Source organism: Lathamus discolor, chromosome 3, assembly GCF_037157495.1.
Source record: "Lathamus discolor isolate bLatDis1 chromosome 3, bLatDis1.hap1, whole genome shotgun sequence".
In the NCBI taxonomy this organism is placed as follows: domain Eukaryota; kingdom Metazoa; phylum Chordata; class Aves; order Psittaciformes; family Psittacidae; genus Lathamus; species Lathamus discolor.
The window spans coordinates 152,059,862-152,076,186 of NC_088886.1; the positions used below are offsets into that span (position 1 = coordinate 152,059,862).

Consider the following 16,325-nt stretch of genomic DNA (forward strand, 5'->3'; position numbering starts at 1 on the left):
GGGTTTGGTACCAGGAGGGTTTCAAGACTTCACTGCGAGTTCTGCTCACACCTGGAGCTGCACGACAGCAGGTCACGGCCAGCACAGCGCCGGGGGGAAGAGGCTCCTGTCCCACGCAGGACGTGGATGGGGTTTGCTTCCCATGGGACAGCCCCGGAAGGAGCCGTGGGATGTGCGGTGCTGACCTCGAGCAGCATGGGCTGGTGATGGGGACACAGCGATGGGGACACAACACAACGGGCACCCAGCGGGGATGAAGGACACGGTGTGCTGAAACCCACCAGGAGATTCTGACAAGGAAGCACACGTGAAGCTGTTTCCATCGTTTTCCCATTTTCCAGCTACTCTTTGCTTCTCTTTTGCAGGAGCTTGGCATGAGCAGGCATCAGTAAAGCCTGATCCCGATGGGCACTCCTGGAGTTACACCCATGCACTATCGAAGATCAGAAGTGAGTACTGCAGTTGTATTATACTCACGGTGTCCTTCCTCCTCAGTGCAGTGATCCCAGAGGTCTGTGTCCCGTCACTTTTCTCTGTGGTTAAGGTCTAGAAGTAGACTGAGGCAGAAGCAGCGCCCTGGGAAATGCGCTGCTGGATGTCAGGGGCACTTCCCGCATTATTTCCCCTGGGAAGCAGCGATTACCTGGTGTCTCCCCAGCAGCTCTCCCTGCCTCTGCCAAGTGCTGCTGGGGATATTCTGCGTGATTTAGCCAGGAAGAGCAGTGCTGAAAGGGAACAGAAATGACTGACACGGAGAGGGTTTGGGGTGAGAAACAGCCATTTCAGAAGTGAGCCAGCTCCTCCCTACATATATCAGCTCGACCTCAAGGGCCATTTGTCACTTGTCCTAAAGAAAGGGATGAAAACGTATCATTAGACATGTCCTACCAAACTGCTGGTCTGGTACATCTCTTCTGGCCTGAGAGCTTCTGGCTGAACAGGATCTGTGTGCACCTCTCATATACATGATGGTTTGGTCAAAACCCAAGGTACGCTCCTTGTCGTACCGATACTCCATACTTCTGTCATTATTTACAGGTATGATACATAGTGCAATGGCGTTTGCTGGCAAAACTTATCCATAGTGATGGAGCAAATCACCTGTCATTTACAATTCCTGAACAAATACATGCTTTGACCCTCATTCTGCTCCTTGTGGCCCAGCTGCCACAGGCAGGGACCCCTTCCACTGGAGCAGCTTGCTCCAAGCCCCTGTGTCCAACCTGGCCTTGAGCACTGCCAGGGATGGGGCAGCCACAGCTTCTCTGGGCACCCTGTGCCAGCGCCTCAGCACCCTCACAGGGAAGAGCTTCTGCCTAAGAGCTCAGCTCAGTCTCCCCTCGGGCAGGTTCAAGCCATTCCCCTTGGCCTGGCCCTACAGGCCCTTGTCCAAAGCCTCTTTTCACAAGAAAGCGGGAGAGCGAGGACCAGGCTGTCCCCCCAGGAGCAGGGGCTGCTCACCAGCAGCAAATGGGGCAGAGCACACGGCCCATCCACACACACACACACAGGTGCTCTGATGTGCAGGAGAAGGTAATAGGATGATGAGGATAATGGAGTTACCCAGGAATCAGACTGGAAATGACTCAGGGCAGGGAGGGCAGGTCCCCCAGTGCAGCCTGGATCAGGGGACAGTGTTCATCTGAGAGCTGTTCCCTGCAGCCTGTCATTAACACAGCTCCTCGAGAGGCACGGGGTGTCCCTGTGCAAGGACCCACAGCATTGCCAGGGCCCCATGGGGTGACCCTGGTCCCTGTCCAGGCTGAGGGTCGGGATGCTCATCACATCCAACAGCATCCTCCTGCCTCTGTCCCGAACATAACTGTGCAATGGGGGGCAGAGCTTTGGCTTCCCTCCTGGGAGCCATACCTGCACACGCAGCACCTCCTGGACAGACTCCTGTGGGAATCTGGTTCTGCACAATTTGAGCCATGCACTAATTTCCACATAAAACTGTGGAAAAGAAACGCATCGTGTCATGTTTCATATAAACTGTCCTGTACCACCTTCCCTTTTTTATTCACAGAAACAAAAAACATGTCAAAAATTGTCCTGAAAGAGTCTGCATCTGTTAAAAACATCTTGTACCCATTTCTGCACCAGGAATAGGCAGTGAGGATGCAAAGCTGCACCCTGCTAACCCGGCAGCACAGGGATGTTGGCAGTGTGACAGTGAGCGCGGCCCTGTCGCAACCCTGCGCATCACCACGGTGCAGCAGAACCCACCGCTCGTCTTCAGCAGCAGCAACCAAAAGCCACTCTACAGATTAAGCAACTAGTGAAGGCTTCTGAAACAAGAAGAAAGGCAACAGCCACAGCCGGAGCAAGGTAAGAGCTCCTGTCTTATTAAGAAGCTAAAACAGGAATTGGTAAATTATATACAGTACCTGTAGTTTACACTGAAAAGAAAGTAAATCGAAGGGTGAAATAAGATATTCCCATCATTCATAACCGAGCAGCACTGCAAGACCACCACTTTGCTCCAATAAAACCTGAGCCTGTGGTAAATGGCATCCTCCAAGGGGTCTGTTCCCACAGCTCCTCACCACTCGCAGCAGCTACATGAAGAAATCAAACATTCAGGTACATCCTGCACCTCACCTGCGCATTGCATCCTGCACCTCACCTGAGCATTGCATCCTGCACCTCACCTGCGCGTTGCATCCTGCACCTCACCTGCGCATTGCATCCTGCACCTCACCTGCGCATTACACCCTGCCCAAACCCCTGCAGAACTCATGGAGTGCACAAACACCACTGTTTGCCCCGAGGTGGGGAAGAAACTCTGAGAGGTGACAAGGACAGGGCCATGCCCAGGACATCCTGATGCTGCCGGACCCACCAGCCTGAGGCCCCCAGGAGGCTGGTGCCACCCGCCACAGCCCAGATTGGTCCTGGTGCTGCACACAGAGGGCTGCTGGTCCCCATGGCCACCTTTGCCAACAGGGAATGCCAACGGAAAACTTACACCCCCCATTCGGCCTCCTCCACGCCCGCTCGGTGCCTTCCCTGGCTGTACCCAAGGATGTGACTCCTTTCTTGCCACGTCACTGTACCAAAACCATGTGCAGATCAGCAGGTCAGCAATCTGACACTGAGAAAGGACACGTGAAGAAGCTGCTCTGCCTCCTGCGACACGTTGCATAGCAGTATCCATACCCACGGCAGGCAACCCGTGTGCCCACTGGTGATCCATAACTGCAGGGTGCAGCTCTGTGAGAACCGTCTCTGTTGCTACAGCTTTGCAAGACCCCTGTGGGTGCTGTGGGGTGTCAGGGGACACCCTGTGGTGCTCAGCACGACCTGAGGATGCTCCTGGCGTGGCGCAGGATGCTGCAGCCTAGCTGCTGCCCGCCGCAGAGCACACGGAGCTGCACATGGTCAGGTTGGAGGTCTCGGCCTCGGCCTCAGTCTCGGCTTCATCGGTGGTCTCAGGGGGCAACACGGACTCGCTCGGCTGCTCTTGGCTCTTCTTTAGCCTGCGTGGAGACAGGAACCAGGCGTCACAGAGAGCGCAGCAGGAGGGGTGAATGGGGTCTGCGGTGCTGAGTGTGCCCCTGCTCCTCCAGAGGTGCCTGCAGCACACCCGTGGTGAGCAGCAGGAGCACAGAGCACGGACATGGGCATGACAGGGACTGAGGTACCAGCAAAACCCACTGGAAGCTCTGCAGCCCTCCACAATGCCCTGCCCACCCGGACCTCAGCACAGGCTCCCTGCCCTCCATCACCTCCTCCATGAGGCTCTCTCTTGCTTTACTTCTAAACCCAACGCTCCCCAGGCAGTGTGTTGCCCTGGGCAGCCTGTTCCAATGCCTGAGCACCCTCTGGGGCAGGAATTGTTCCTCAGCTCCATCTAAACCTGCCCTGGTGCAGCTTGAGGCTGGTTCCTCTTGTCCCATCCCTTGTTCCTTGGGAGCAGAGCCCAGCCCCTCCTGGCTCCATCCTCCTGTCAGGCACCTGTAGGGAGCCTTCTCTTCTTCTAAAGCAGGATGGGTGAGAAGGTGCAGTGGGGGAACTGAAGCAGTGTGCCATACCTGTGTTAAATCCAGCAGTCTCGCTGCAGCATATTTTATTTAATGGCAGAGATTAATAATCCCTGATCTTTTCTCCCTTTTTGACCAGAACTGCTTTTCATACACAGGCATCAGCTGAGCTCCTCGGCTCACATCAGTCATGCAGGGCTGAGCTGGCAGCAAGAAGGTCCCGGCCATGAGGCACCAGCACTCTGATTCCAAAGGGAAGTCAGGGAAAAGAGTTGGTTTTCCTTAGCAAATAAAAAATACAGACTCACTTCTCTCTGTTGAAGATGACAAAGTCTTGCTGGATAGCTTCAAGGCATTCTTGGAGATAGTCATTTTCCTGTTGAAGAAAAACAATACAGGCATGAGCAGCTCCATCTGCGCCTCAGAGGGCTGCACACGGTGCCCAGGAGCACTGGCTCAGACAGCCCCCCCTTCCTGATCTCTGCCTTCATTTTACCTCCTGCATCACCTCTGCCAAGGTGCAGAGACCTCCTCTGAAGCTGCTGCTACACTCCAGCTCCAGCCACCACAGGGGTGCCCATCTCCTACACAGGCAGCATCTTCCCATGGTGCCCATTCCTGCACCCCCAGGCACGGCCATAGCTGGGGCCCTGCTGGCCATGGGTCCTGGCAGGCAAAGCATCCTCACCCCTCCCGGCAGTGAACCCTGCCAGAGGTGTTTGCAGATTTGCTTATTCTGGGTTTTTCTCCTCCCTCACTTCCCGATTTCTCCTTCACCCATTTCCAGTAAGTCTCATTGACCGCAGCATTGGCTCCCGCTGCAGAGGACGGGATGGATCTAGCAGTTAATTGGTGCAGACAAGGAGACAGGCAAAATCCCACCCGGCATTCCCTGCTGCTCTCAGACCTCGCTGCGGGGAGCAGCGTGTGTTCCCTTAGCCTTGGGTTTGCACTGCGCAGGGAGCAGGGCCGCTAACGTGTGTTTGCCCTCACAGGCCTCCCCACACACCACTGACCGCAGCACAGCTGCTTTCTGCAGGACCGGTACCTGCTCTGCTGCCTAAGGAGATGTTTTACTCCTGGGATGTGTCGCTCTGTAAAACTGAGATTCTTGTGTTACCTCCCCAGTGCATCACGATTCCCGCGGTGAAAAGAAGGAACAAATGCACCTTGTCTCTAGCTTCATCCCTGGCTCATGTAGGGAGAGCAAACAGGAGCAGTGACCCAAACCTGGAGTGGATGTTCCTGCATGGCCACCATCAGTGCTTGGTAAACTACTGTCAGGTAACCCCACCGGCAGCAGCCACAGGCACTGGGCAGCACCTCTTGGCAAGATGCAGACCACATGGATGTGGTTCTTTATCTCCTCTCTTGATCAATGTGCCCAGAGCTGCTTCTTTTATTTCCAAAACACAGATTACTGTGTTTCAGAGTACAGATTATCGGACTCATGTAAAAGGAACATTTGGTTGGCAGAAAGACTACGCTGGCAAATGTTTTTATCAAAATCAATCTCATTTACTTTGTTGTTGCAGTAACTAGAATCATAGAATCCCAGACTGGTTTCGGCTGGAAGGGACCTTAAAGCTTCCAGCCAACCTGGAATCCAGTTCCAACCCCTGCCGTGGACAGGGACACCTTCCACCAGAGCAGCTTTGCTCCAAGCCCCATCCAACCCGGCCTTGAGCTCCTGCTGTACACCCCAAACGGAGCCCTCAGCCCTTTCCCAGGAAGCACTCACAGACTGTGAGCTGTCCTTGCTGTTATCCCTCGACTTGTTCTTCGCAAGCCTCTTCTTCTTCTTGTGCAAGGGCCTGGACTCCAGGATCATCTCCTCCAGCTCGAAGGTGGGGTCGCAGTGCAGGCGGCCCTTCTGCTGGGACACAGGACACGACAGGCGTCAGGCACTGCAGACTCTTGCAGCAAACAGACACGATTTCTCCATCACAAAGCCTCTGCTGAACGCAGCGGTTCCAAGCCAACAAGAAGCAGCCCCTGCTCGGGGCTGACACAGATCGCTCCTACTCACGTTGGGGACGAAGCCCGGCTCCACTTGCTTCCTGCAAACGTCGCTCCAGACCACACTGGACAGGTACGCTGAGGCCTGGATGTCGGCCAGGCAGGAAAAGCGATGCTCAGGGTTCACTGTCAGAAGCTGGGGAGAGAAAAGCGTTCCTGTCAGAGGAGAAGGATGAGGAGCCCACCAACATCCTGCCTTTGGGATGGCTCAGGTGGCTCAGCCATGCAGGAACCTTTCTGTCACAGGAAATAGGGAAATCACTGTAGGGAAAAATAAGACAAAAAAAATGTTCTGGAGGTTGTGAAACAACTCTGGGACCATGAGCTCCTGGACCAGCTCCTCCCTGTGGCTACCTATGGTGCACAGCCCTTCACCATAATGTCCAGAGCTCTTACCCCAGCACAATCTTCCCCATGCCAGGGGCAGACCTTGCAGAGCCAGGCTGAGAGAGCTGGGCTGGGTCAGCCTGGACAAGAGAAGGCTCCTGAAGGGGAGACCTGAGAGCAGCTCCAGTGCCTAAAGGGGCTGCAGGGAACCTGGAGAGGGGCTTGGGACAAGGGCCTGTAGGGACAGGCCAAGGGGAATGGCTTGAACCTGCCCGAGGGGAGACTGAGCTGAGCTCTTAGGCAGAAGCTCTTCCCTGTGAGGGTGCTGAGGCGCTGGCACAGGGTGCCCAGAGAAGCTGTGGCTGCCCCATCCCTGGCAGTGCTCAAGGCCAGGTTGGACACAGGGGCTTGGAGCAAGCTGCTCCAGTGGAAGGGGTCCCTGCCCGTGGCAGGGGCTGGTGCTGGAGGAGCTTTAAGGTCCCTTCCAACACAAACCAGGCTGGGGCCCTGTGATTCTGCAATGATGGGCAGCCCAGCAGATGGCAATGTGAACCTGCTGAATGCTCTGCAGCAGCCATCACTGACAGCATCACAAGGTTGCTTCTCATTGAAACAAAAACTGTATGTAAAGTGTCCACCCAACACCGACTTACATCAGTGTTACTTGTCTGCTCACCATGAAGTGAGGGTATCTTTTTTAATAACACGCTACCAGCTACAAAGAAGCCAAACCACAGCCTCCACACCAAGGCAACCACCTTTTCACACAGCAGTAGAAGGAAAGCAGCAAACTGTCCCATCTGTACGGACACCCAGGCTGGTCTCACAGCTCAACCCAAAGCAGACCCTTTGACTGGCAGAACTGGTGAGAGGAGCAGTGAACACAGCCAGGGCAGCCTCACAGGGCTGTTTGTGCCACTAGTGCTGCCTCTGCAGGTTATGATGGTCACAGAGGGGATGCTGGAAGGGCACAGCTCCAGCCCAGGTAGGAATTTGATCATCACACCGGAATCAGCCTTTCTCCTTCCCTTCCCACCAAACACAATGCATCTTACTGCAGGGATAATAAGCAAGCAAAATACAGGATTATTCTGTGCTTCAGCCTGAACAAAGTCATTAAAATCAGTCCTATTTCAATTTTACATCATTTATCAATGTGCTGAAAACGTTCCAGCTAGTCCCACGTGCTGCAGCTAATGTGGGGTGTAACCCACGCCAGCAGGACGATTACCTTCCGCAGCAGAGCAACCATCTCTTTTGACCAGGCAGATGAGTACTGAACGCTCACGGTGCTGAAGAGCTGCACTAAAGACTCCACGGGGTTGTTGGAGTGGATGTCGTACGGCCTCTGGGGGGGAAAGAAGAAAGATGAGAAGAAAATCCCTCTCCTCTGCGGCCCATCAGTGTTCTTCAGCAGTTGGGGAGCCCTACCCAGCCCCGCAGCAGCTCATATGCCATGATTCCCAGTGACCACCAGTCGACCTCAAAGGAGTAGCCCGTCCCGCCGCTCAGGAAGGAATGGAAGATCTCCGGGGCTGGACAGAAAGGGCAAAATGCAACAGGTTACGTGCTGGCTTCAGTCTGTCTCTGGTTCAGTATTCACATAAGGCAGGATGGAAACCTAAGGGTTATCTTGATGCACTACTAGTGCCCGTGGGGAGGGTTTGCAATCGGGGTGAGAGCCCTCCCAGCCGAGGGATGGCAGGAACCTGCACCCATCGGGATGCGCTGAGACCCAGCACAGGGTGGGATGGGGAGGGTGTGCTGATGCTGACAGCAATTCATTCACTTGTCAAGGCTCAGGCTTGCTGAATGACTTGGGCGCATGCATTAACGTGCTGAACTCATTCAGTGCCTTTGTTTCAGGCAGGCACTGTCAGGCATGCCGTGAATGCTCTTGAAGTGTAAAATATAGATGGAAGGAACAGCTATTTCTTACCCATGTATGGCTTTGTTCCAGCTAATGCAGTTGCTCTTTCACCGTCCCTAATTATTGTTGCAATATTAAAATCTGTTAAATGTGCATGACCTTAAATAGAGACACATTTTAAGAAGGAATTAATCGCAGTGGCAATGGAGTCAGAATACATTTGTTTTACAAGCTGCTGCCCCTCGACAGTGTGGCACAGGCAGAGGCAGGTCAGGGTCAGACACCACTGAACAGCCGTAACAGGTCCTGCAGCATTCTCAGGCTGTAGATGTTTCATGGTTGCTGGCTTTGGGTCTGGATTTTAAACCAAACGAGCAGCCCACACCAGCTCCAGCACTTGCTCAAATTGCTGTAGCCAGAACCTACCATCAAAGACAACAACAGGGAACCACTGTACTAAGATACTGCTTTATCATTTTTATTGCCAATCAATTGTCTCATTGATTATTAAGACCCTAGCACTGGTTTTAATAAAAGCCATTGAACCACAAGCACCCCCAAAGTCCCAGAGCTAAAAGCAGAGCCTCTCTGTACAGACCGCAGCAGCTCTGGACACGCCAGTTGAATGAAAGCATGGCAATGCTTCCCAAACCAGAGGGCTGTGTGCAGCAATCGCTAAGGTATTTTGGGAAGTGCCGGAACACCTTCTCTCTGCTTCTACCTTCTCTGCCATCAGGACTGAGAGCTGACATTCAGAATGGGTCATCCTTTCCAGGCCCGCGTGGTATGCACAAACCCATCCACTCACCCCTTCTGCTCTCTATCTACAAGGCAGTTATGAAAGTGGTGTGTAAATGTGCAAATCGATGAATCTCCCTTACATTTCCCTTTTCCCATTTCTGTTTGGGCTTTATGCTCTGCATTACCTTCTAATTAACTTTTGCGCAAGCTTTGGTTTTGATGAGGCTTTACGGTAAAACTTGGCTGGTTTGGATCCTGCTCTCCTGAGAGGTTGTGTCTTTCAGATCTACCACTGGACTAGCAATCACCATAGGATCTGCTGTGGTGTTTCACCTGCGTTGGCCACTGGGACTATTACCAGTAGGTGCTCTCATAAAGATTCCTGCACTCACTCCAGCTGGCTCAGCTCAGGTCCATCCCCCCAGGAAGACATGAAGGCTAAAAGTGTATGTTTAGATCACACACTAAAACCCACCAAAGCCCATCCTCGTGCTTTGAGCCCTCCCGTGATGCCAGGCACTGCAGCTCTGGCACAGTGACCTGTACACTGCAGCACAAGGAGAGAGGAGGTCAAGTGTGGGCAGACAGAGGTGGGGGTAACAAGGAGAGGGGCTGCTCTTGGTGGATCTGCCCTGGCATTACAGGTACGTTCAACCCCACACTGATCAATTAGAAGGAATGGTGCTTTTTCCATGCTTTTCCCAGACAAAAAGACACACGGTATTAAAGACTGCAAAGAATCTGTCCCTCGAATGAAGGAGGCAGAAAAGCAAGGCTGAGAGATCCTACCTTGCTCATCGAGGAGGATGTTGTCTGGTTTTACGTCCCTGGGAAAAGAAGCAAGGATAGAGCAGGGTGAAATCTCAGATCAAGGATGAACTCAACAGCAAGAAACCTTTTTTATCTATCAAAAATTAAGAGCAACTTAAACTAAAATAGCCTAACATAAGTCCCTTTAGGATGGACTAGAAATATGCTTTTCCCAGGCAACTGGGCATCATTTCCAAGAAAAATTGATAACCCAACACTAGGCCTATTTCTGTGAAGCCCTTGATCAGTCTGAAGCCTGCACTGGGAGGTGCCTTCAGCCCTCAGCAAAGTGTCAGGCTTCATCAAGGCCACGGGGGAGCAGGACCAGCAGCATAGGGTGCTCAGGACCTGCACTGCCAGTGCGGCTTAGTGCCACCAGTTCCATGAATTGGGGGCACCAGTAGCATTAAGCAAAGGCAGCATCATAGATTTCACAGAACCACAGAGTGGTTTGTGTTGGAAGGGACCTTAAAGCTCCTCCAGCTCCAACCCCTGCCACGGGCAGGGACCCCTTCCACTGGAGCAGCTTGCTCCAAGCCCCTGTGTCCAACCTGGCCTTGAGCACTGCCAGGGATGGGGCAGCCACAGCTTCTCTGGGCACCCTGTGCCAGCGCCTCAGCACCCTCACAGGGAAGAGCTTCCACCCAAGAGATGTGGGTTACCGGTGGATGATGTGCTGGCTGCGGAGGTAGTCGAGGGCCAGCGCCATCTCACAGATGTACAGCTTGACCGTTTCCTCCGTGAACTGCACGTTCTGCTGCAGGTGATAGCGCAGGTCACCGCCGAGGAGCAGGTCCACCACCATGAACATGTCCTCCTCGTCCTGAAAGGAGTACCTGCGGGACCGGCGGCTGTGAGCCAGCGGGATGAGCCTCACCACTAAACCACATCAGGCTTTTCCCTCTCCTCATTGCACAGCTCCTGTGAACACTGCAAACAGCCCCGCCACGAGCATATGCTGTTTACAGCTTCCTAATGGAGCAAGCCCAACTCCAGATGCTGTCTTGGTTTTTAGCCTATTGCTGCCCTAAGCAGTGCTGCTTCCGAGGGGTGGGAATCCCAATGAACTTCTCCCTGCTTGCTCATCACCTCCCAATTGATGCTGTGTGACCCCCGCGGCAGGCAGAGCTCGGGGCTTTGCTAGCCAGTCACTTCAGAGAAACTTCCTATTTTCTATTGTGAACAATCCAATAAAGCTACTTAAAATATCCCTGCCTCTGCTGAGAATGGATTGGGAAACACAACTGCTAATTTAACCAGAAAAAAACAGAAAAGGAGATTTATATTTACTGTGGAGTAAAACGCCTCCCTAGATGTGCGGTGATCCATCCCACAGGAGACTGACAGCACCGGGGATACACCACAAAACAAGGCCCAATTGTTATATTTGGTGACAGCGTTTCTAAGGAGAGAGTATGTGGGATTGCATAATACTTATGAATCACACGCTTCTGCTCTCATCTTCAATGTAGGTTTATAAAAGTACGAGCTGAAAGGGAAGGATCTGCTACAGGAGCAAGTTTTCCCAAAAAATTTCATTACTTGTTGGAAAAACGCTATCTTCAATTGCTAAAATGTTGAGAAAACAAATATTAACTTACTTGGCTCTTCTGGAGCAACGGATCAACAAAAAGAATGTCAAGTAGGTATCACTCCGGGTATAAAGTCTTCTGAATTTCGGAATACTGATTTGATTGCGTGTGCACTGGCAAAACCCATCCCTGTTCCTGAGTAATGTGGTAAGGTCTAATTGTGAAGAACCTCCTCAAATCCGTCTGATTTAACAAACAGCTTTAGCTGGCAATGCTCTTGAAACGCATCCTGTCCAGTCACAGTGCAAATGAGATGCAGGAGATCTCCTCGCCTTCCCCCCAGCCGAATTAGTCCCCTGCACTAGCATCCCTCCGTCTTCATCTGTGGAGCTGCCCTTGCAGTGCTGGTGCAGACGCAGACAGGGCCAGGCCAGCTTTAAACCACCCAAGCTCAGACCTACCCCAGAAACTCCAGTGAGCACACTGGCTATGGCTGCGAGCAGTGATTCATGAGTATTACACAATCCCACATACTCTCTCCTTAGAAATGCTGTCACCAAATATAACGACAGAGCCTTGTTTTGTGGTGCATCCCCACTGCTGTCAGTCTCCTGTGGGATGGATCTGTTTATTTAAACCACCAGTCAATCTCTGCAAGTCTGAGTCCTTTGCAGAGACCACATGCTGTGTGAAACACTGGATATTTGGTGTAATTTTGTGTTCATTAAAGTTATGAATCATCACCTCTACAACTGCTGATTTCTTTGGCTTTTCACACTGTTATTTGCTACAGGAGCTGGCCCCACACAGTGTTGGATCCGCCACAGACTCTCACAGCTCTCAGCATCTCTATGCACGTCAGATGGACCATCCCTTCAACCAGGAGCATTGTACTGCCCAGGGCACCTTAGTAGGACTCAGCATAGCAGCACAGCATGGTACAAAAAGGTTTAGGGTTAAGTGGGCAGAGGGGTCCCTTCGAAGGGACCCGACAGCAGCATTTGCAGGAGGCTGCGAAAAATACCCAATGCACGCACAGGGGTTGGATGGAAAAGGAGAACCTGAGCTGCTCTGAAATGTTTGGTTCCCTAACATTTGGGTACATCCCATGCTGTTTCCAGAACACGTCCCATTACCATGGACTTGCATTGCAGCAGCTCACTGGGATGCTCCCATGGATGCCCGTGACCACAGGAGGATGGGCAGAACGTGGCTCTGCGAGCACTGGAGGGCAGGGGGAAGGAGCTGCTCACCAGAGGTTCACCAGGAAGACGTGCTCGATCTCCTGCAGGATTTCCAGCTCCCTGAAGACGTTGCGAACCTCGTCCCTCTCGATGCACTGCTGTTTGTTCATGTACTTCATGGCGTACATCTTCTCGGTGTCTCTCTTCTGCACGATACACACCTCAAGTGGTGCAGAAGGGGAAGGAAAAAGAGATTTAGTGAGATGTTCTGTATCCTCATTTGCTGCTTTACTGGGCTGAGACCCACACCACTGAGTACTTCTATCCCCTATCCAGTATTCCTGATCTCTGGGCTGGGAATTGGGATCTACAGGTAGAAGCGCCCCTGCTCCAAGTGCAGTGCCCGTGCACTCCTGATCTGGGCTCCGTTACACCCAGGCTGTTTCTAACTACTCAGTCACGCAGGAGATTCCTCTAGGATGTGGCAGCCAGCTCCAGGAGAGCTTTCCAGCAGGGACTGTGTCTGGGAGCTGCGGGAGAGAGCTCTGTGCTCCCTGCCTCTGACCGGAGACCAGCTCCGGGCAGCAGTGGGGCTCCTCTCCCAGCCTCAACTCCATTGTGCTCACATCGCCGGCTGCCAGCCCCCCACGGGCTGGTTTCAATCTCCTGCACACACAGTGCTGCTTGGAAAGGTCAAAATAATCCCCTCTGCTTGAGCAGAAAGTCACAACCACTGGCCCCTGGAGATGCGGCGGTGCTTGTCCTTGCAAGACACAGACCTCCCTGCATGGGGCTCCAGGGAATCCCAGCCTGGTTTGGGTTGAAGGGACCTCAAAGCTCCTCCAGCTCCAACCGCTGCCACGGGCAGGGACCCCTTCCACTGGAGCAGCTTGCTCCAAGCCCCTGTGTCCAACCTGGCCTTGAGCACTGCCAGGGATGGGGCAGCCACAGCTTCTCTGGGCACCCTGTGCCAGCGCCTCAGCACCCTCACAGGGAAGAGCTTCTGCCTAAGAGCTCAGCTCAGTCTCCCCTCGGGCAGGTTAAAGCCTGTTGCAGGGTTGCAACCTGCTGTGCTTGCAGCCCAGGCTTGCAGCCTCCAAAGGTACCTATCTACTGGGAACAGGGATATGCTCACAGCCATTCCCACACCAGCACACAGAGCCAGGCCACCAGCAGCCACCAGTTCCTGACCCATTGGGATAACCCAGTACAATCCAGCACAAGCCCACCAGCCTGGCCTGGGGCTCCCTGCAGCCTTGGGTGCCCTCCCTTGGTTCTTCTGATCCTAATGACACCCTAATTCCCGAGGTAACCAGTTTTAAATGAACTAATGAGTTCTCAAGGTAACTATTTTTAAGGGAACTCGTGACATTTCACATCATGTAATCATCCACGTACATGTACATGAACAATACATGTATACATAATAAGGGGAAATGCTGCCTGAACAATTTGGTGGCCTTCTAAGATGGGGCTACAGAACTGATGGACAGGGGTAGAGCAGTGGATGTCATCCACCTGGACTTGTGCAAAGCGTTTGACACTCTCCCACACAACATCCTTCTCTCTAAATTGGAGAGCCATCAATTTGATGGATGGACCACTCGGTGGATAAAGAATTGGCTGGACGGCCGCACACAAAGAGTTGTGGTCAATGGCTCGATGTCCGGCTGGAGACCGGTACCGAGTGGTGTCCCTCAGGGATCGGTGTTGGGACTGGTCTTGTTCAACATCTTCATCGCTGACATGGACAGTGGGATTGAGTGCACCCTCAGCAAGTTTGCCGATGACACCAAGCTGCGTGGTCCGGTTGATACGCTGGAGGGAAGGGATGCCATCCAGAGGGACCTTGACACGCTTGTGAGGTGAAAAAAGGAGCATGACCAGCAGGTCGAAGGAGGTGATCCTGCCCCTCTGCTCTGCTCTTGTGAGACCTCACCTGGAGCATTGTGTGCAGTTCTGGTGTCCTCAACATAAAAAGGACATGGAACTGCTGGAACAAGTGCAGAGGAGGCCACGAGGATGATCAGGGGCTGGAGCACCTCCCGTATGAAGACAGGCTGAGGAAGTTGGGGCTGTTCAGCCTGGAGAAGAGAAGGCTGCGTGGAGACCTCATAGCAGCCTTCCAGTACCCGAAGGGGGCCTATAGGGATGCTGGGGAGGGACTCTTCATCAGGGACTGCAGTGACAGGACAAGGGGTAACGGGTTAAAACTGAAACAGGGGAAGTTTAGATTGGATCTAAGGAGGAAATTCTTTCCTGTGAGGGTGCTGAGGCACTGGAAGGGGTTGCCCAGGGAGGTTGTGAGTGCTCCATCCCTGGCAGTGTTCAAGGCCAGGTTGGATGAAGCCTTGTGTGGGATGGTTTAGTGTGAGGTGTCCCTGCCCATGGCAGGGGGGTTGGAACTGGATGATCTTGAGGTCCTTTCCAACCCGAACTATTCTGTGATTCTGTGTACATGTATACATGAAGAATACATGTATACACGTACATGTATACATTCATGTAATCATTTCGTTCCATGCAATCATTGTGCAATCATTAATCAATCAATCAGTCTGTCCTCTATGTTATCAGCCAGGCTCTTGATTACAATGCACTGGATGTGTTTCCTGTGTAAGACAATTAGTTTGGCATTTTGGTCACACAGCCTTCATGGGAGGGTGGCCTGGGGGTGCTGCTGGCAGCTCCTCAGAGCAGGTCACATCCACACAGCACAGGAGCAAGCGCAGGGGGCCCTGTGCAAGCACTGCAGACAGACAGGAGCCACAGAACTCTCCTGCACATCCAGACTGCTGCCATTAATAACCATTTGCAAATGCTAATGGTGCACGATATCATAGCATCAAGGACACACTGCAGCAGGGAGGTGACACCGTAATAGGTGGTTATCATTAGCCTTAGGAAAACATCCCAATTAGAGACAGGCACTGAAATTAGGGAGGTATTTTGCAGTTGTCATTACAATTATGGGAAGAGGGGAAAGTTCTGGGTTGAGGTAACTCCACACACACCTCAGACCCACGTTAAAGGGTCAATTTATGGGCAGCTTGACCCGAGGAGTCTCACCCTGAGAGCTGTGTCCTGCCCCTCTGGCTATAGGGTAAGAATGGGTGTCCCCAGCCCCGTGCCCATGAGAAAGCAAAGCTCATCAACTGCAGTGCCAGGGGCTGCTCACAACAGCAAACAGGAGGCAAACCCCCCCACTCTGTGCAAACAGTAATGATAATGAACTACCTACAGACCCCAGCAGGATCCAACCTGCCCACAGCAGGCTCGAAACTGGTTGTACATTTAACAAACCAGGCAAAAATAACTGCATAAATTCTTCAAGCGGAAAAGCCCTAACAATAGCCTTTAGAAACATAAAATCTTAGAATCCCAGACTGGTTTGGGTTGAAGGGACCTCAAAGCTCCTCCAGCTCCAGCCCCTGCCACGGGCAGGGACCCCTTCCACTGGAGCAGCTTGCTCCAAGCCCCTGTGTCCAACCTGGCCTTGAGCACTGCCAGGGATGGGGCAGCCACAGCTTCTCTGGGCACCCTGTGCCAGCGCCTCAGCCCCTGAAAACATGGGCATTGCTATAGAAGTTCTCAAAAAACACGTCTCTGAACATCAGCCACCAGGCACTGGTACCATCGTTCCCTGATGTCAGCTCATCCCACAGGAGGGCCAGAAGCTCAGGAATCTCTCTATGTGTTTCATTTCTTTTTCTTTGGACTGTCACTTGCAGTATCGTACCAGCTATTGCATTTGAGATTTATGACATTTGCTGCTTGTTTCTCTGCAGGGAGAGTGGGAACCTAGCACAATAAATGAGAAAATGATGAAAACTTCTTGTGCTCCGTAATTATCATAAAT

At 52.7% G+C, this 16,325-nt stretch overlaps 1 protein-coding gene across 2 annotated transcripts in view; it reads right to left on the reverse strand.

Annotated features, from left to right (window-relative positions):
- Positions 1-1,981: 1,981 nt before the first annotated feature.
- The window catches only part of STK32C (serine/threonine kinase 32C), a 79,450-nt gene continuing 65,106 nt past the window's right edge, over positions 1,982-16,325 (reverse strand). The window contains exons 3-12 of one of the 2 annotated variants that reach the window (XM_065672504.1): positions 12,536-12,687; positions 10,413-10,586; positions 9,730-9,767; positions 8,269-8,358; positions 7,761-7,864; positions 7,561-7,677; positions 6,013-6,138; positions 5,725-5,856; positions 4,292-4,359; positions 1,982-3,479 (exon numbers count right to left, since the gene is read on the reverse strand). In XM_065672504.1, the coding sequence (XP_065528576.1) occupies positions 3,341-3,479; positions 4,292-4,359; positions 5,725-5,856; positions 6,013-6,138; positions 7,561-7,677; positions 7,761-7,864; positions 8,269-8,358; positions 9,730-9,767; positions 10,413-10,586; positions 12,536-12,687 (1,140 nt within the window). In that variant the 3' untranslated portion in view covers positions 1,982-3,340. The remainder of the gene's footprint in view (positions 3,480-4,291; positions 4,360-5,724; positions 5,857-6,012; positions 6,139-7,560; positions 7,678-7,760; positions 7,865-8,268; positions 8,359-9,729; positions 9,768-10,412; positions 10,587-12,535; positions 12,688-16,325) is intronic. The other variant, XM_065672506.1, reaches the window with a different exon arrangement.